The following is a 3,396-nucleotide window of genomic DNA, read 5'->3' as shown; positions in this document are numbered from 1 at the left end:
AGTGCTGGGATTAAAGGCGTGCGCCACCACCGCCCGGCTCCAAATGTGACTTTCTTGAACACAGCAGGGGTTTACATCATATATCTAGACACATCATGTCTTATTCTTATTCGTTAAAGAGGAAAATACTGAGATCTGCTAACAAATCCTGCCAGTTTGAATGAAAACAACTATTGTGGTGGCTAGAGAAATGCTTTGGTGGTTTAAGAGCATGCATTTGCTTTTGTGGAGCACCCAAGTTCCTTCCCTAGCACCCACATCAGTTAGCTTACAGCCACCTGTAACCCCAGCTGCAGGGAACTGATGTTGTTTTCTGGCCTCTTTGGGCACATATTCAACATCCACACATACACATATAATACACGGATACATATACACATAATTGAAAGTAAAATCTTAAAAAGAATATAACTCCAGTATCTGAGAACATATTTGAACTCACTTTTTTAGTATATTTTTCCAGATAATTTTCTTACTTTACTTTCTACAGGCTGATACATTAAAAGAGAGATATCAAAAAATTGGTGATACCAAAAGGAATACTCCCATCGAAGCTCTCTGTGAGAACTTTCCAGGTAGGATGCTAAAAGGATAATACAGCCAGTGTGACTGGCACTTTGAAGTAGGCAATGTCACAGTATCTATAAATACCAAATAGGTATCATTTACATTTCTTTTTATTATTATTCAGTCCACGGAAGGTATCACTTTTATTTGGTCCCTAAAGAAAACATTAGTGTCAAATAATCTGTAGAGATATCTCTTTTGTGGCCCAGGGCTTAACCTCTGCGGAGACATTCAGCTAACAGGCATGGCTTTTTACCTTTTTTTTTAACAGAGGAGATGGCAACCTACCTTCGGTATGTCAGGCGGTTAGATTTCTTTGAAAAACCTGATTATGAGTATTTACGGACCCTCTTCACAGATCTGTTTGAACGGAAAGGCTACACCTTTGACTATACCTATGATTGGGTTGGAAGGCCTATTGTAAGTATCCTTTAAAAAAAATTCTTGCTGGGTGGTGGTGGCTGCAAACTTCTTTAATTCTAGCACTAAGGAGGCGGGAGGCAAGGCAGAGAGTTCAAGGCCAGCCTGTTCTACAACATGTGTTCCAGGACAGCCTGGGCTGTTACACAGAGAAACCTTGTCTTGGAACCAAACAAAGCAAAAAAATCCCAGACCAGTACTGCCCTGTCGTTTTACTTGACAGTCCTTCTACTTAAATCTTTGGGGGGAAATTGCTTGCATTTACCAACCTTTTCTCAAGTAACACTATAGGTTCCTGTCATTAGACCAATGAGTTGTATGTTTTTTGGATTATTGCTTATGGGGGCCAAAGAGATGACTCAGCAGGTAAGAGCACTTCCTGTCCTTACAGAGGACCCAGGTTCAGTTCCCCGAAATTCCAATCTGTAACTCCAGTTCAGGGGGATCCAGTACTCTGCCTTCTTCCGCTCTGTGGGCACCAGGCACATGTAGGGTGTTCATAGACATATTTAGGCAAACTATTAACACACATAAAATAAAACAAATCCTCAAAGATTATTATGTATATATCCCAAGATACCAGAATTTAAGTCAGTTTTTTATACATTTTTTAAAAACTAATTCACAATTTAGTTCTGTCTGTGCTATTGAGGAACTTGACTTCTGTAGGAATAGAATTCTGAATTTACTAATTCTGCCGTAGTCCATACCATCAGAGACTGTGCTAACAGATAATGCAGTAGAACAGGCGTTCTTTCTAAGGTAGCCTGCCCCCAAATGGATTGTTGAGGACCAGACTACCTTCCCTTCAGCAAATGACCAAATTCAGGAGAACAAGATAATTTAAGTCTCGAAAAACAAAAACAAAAAAAAAAACAAAAAAAAAAAAAGAAAGAAAAGAAAAACAGCAGGGGACTGGAAAAATGCCTTTTCCAGCAGTTAAGAGCACTGGCTACTCTTCCAGATGACCTGGGTTCAATTCCCAGCACCTACCTGGCACCTCACAACTATTTGTAACTTCAGTTCCAGGAAATCCAACACCCTCTTGTGGCATCCTTAGGCCTGCAAGCACATAGTGCAGAAACATACATGCAAGCTGAACAGCTATCCACATAAAAGTAAATTTAATTTTTTTTAAGAAAAGGAAAAGACTGATTCATAAGAATTAACATGCTGCTTCCCTTTGCAGAGCTATTGCATTAAATTTGTTTTCTCCATTTGACCTTTTTGGGTAGCAGTTTTTGAGACAGGGTCTTATTGTGTAGCTTTGACTATCCTGGAACTCACTCTGTAGACCAAGCTAGCCTCAGACTCACAAAGATCCACCTCACTCTGCCTCTCGAGTGCTGGGATTAAAGGTTTGCACCATCACACCAGTTACTATTTGATGTTCCTTTCATTTTTCTAGCCTACTCCAGTAGGATCAGTTCATGTAGATTCTGGTGCATCTGCAATAACTCGAGAAAGTCACACACACAGGGATCGGCCATCACAGCAGCCTCTTCGAAATCAGGTATGTGTTAGGTTTTAGTTGTTTTAGTCATTCCCCTCCTTTATGGCTGCTGTTCAACCCAGATTCTTCCCCTTCTATCTGTTAGTGTGTGTGTGGAGTAAAAACCAGCTGGTTTAGGATGACATTGGAGGAACTGTCAGAGCATGTGTAAATGCACTGAAATAAAGCATGCAGCAAAAGAATCTGGGCCTGACCCACCAGCTATGGTGTCTCAGAGTTGGTCTCAACATTGAGTAGAAGCAGACAGAGCTCTTAGTTAGAGGCCAGCTTGGTCTACATAGGGAACTCCAGGCAGCCAGACTGGATAATGAGGCTGTTTCCAAAAAAGAAAAAAGAATCTGGGCCTGAGGGAGTACTCCGGTTTTCAGGAGATCTGATCGCTGGCTGTGAGTTAGGATCTAAGGTCTGAAGGACTGTTGGACCTGCAGATGTACCACATGGTATACTTAGGGTCCTATCTGCAATTGAATCTGGAGCTTATACCAGTTATACTCTTCATTTGCTGATAAGACTGGTGATTTGGCTTTTCACCTGACCTAGTATAAACTGCAACCTGTACAGTTGCAATCATATCCAAGTTGATTTGAAAGTTGTGTAAGATGCCCTAAAGATATAGTTCAGGGATATAGTATTTGCCTGGCACATACAAGCCATAGGTTCAGGGTCTGGCAGAGCCACAAAAAAAAGGAAGAAAGATTCATTTATGTTTAGAGCTCAGTGTGATGGGGCATATCTTTTAATTACAGTTCTTTTAAGTTGGAAACAGTTAAGATTGCTATGAGTAGAGGTCAGGATGGGCCACATTGCAGTATTCTTATCTTAAAAAGTAAGTATATAAACAAATCTTCATAATTTCTTATCAAAGGAAGGGAAAGTGAGCAAAGTCATTGAGAAGC

The 3,396-nt window shown here is 40.5% G+C and overlaps 1 protein-coding gene across 4 annotated transcripts in view; it reads left to right on the top strand.

The window, feature by feature from the left end:
• Csnk1g1 (casein kinase 1 gamma 1) overlaps positions 1–3,396 on the top strand; it is a 122,669-nt gene that overhangs the window by 88,298 nt on the left and 30,975 nt on the right. For all 4 annotated transcript variants that reach the window (XM_026779161.1, XM_026779160.1, XM_005347751.3 and 1 more), the window contains exons 8-10: positions 491–575; positions 839–987; positions 2,396–2,500. In XM_026779161.1, the coding sequence (XP_026634962.1) occupies positions 491–575; positions 839–987; positions 2,396–2,500 (339 nt within the window). The remainder of the gene's footprint in view (positions 1–490; positions 576–838; positions 988–2,395; positions 2,501–3,396) is intronic.

This window comes from Microtus ochrogaster, chromosome 5 (assembly GCF_000317375.1).
Source record: "Microtus ochrogaster isolate Prairie Vole_2 chromosome 5, MicOch1.0, whole genome shotgun sequence".
Classification (NCBI taxonomy): domain Eukaryota; kingdom Metazoa; phylum Chordata; class Mammalia; order Rodentia; family Cricetidae; genus Microtus; species Microtus ochrogaster.
Note: the sequence above shows the minus strand (reverse complement) of the source record. Positions and strands in the feature narration are given on the sequence as shown.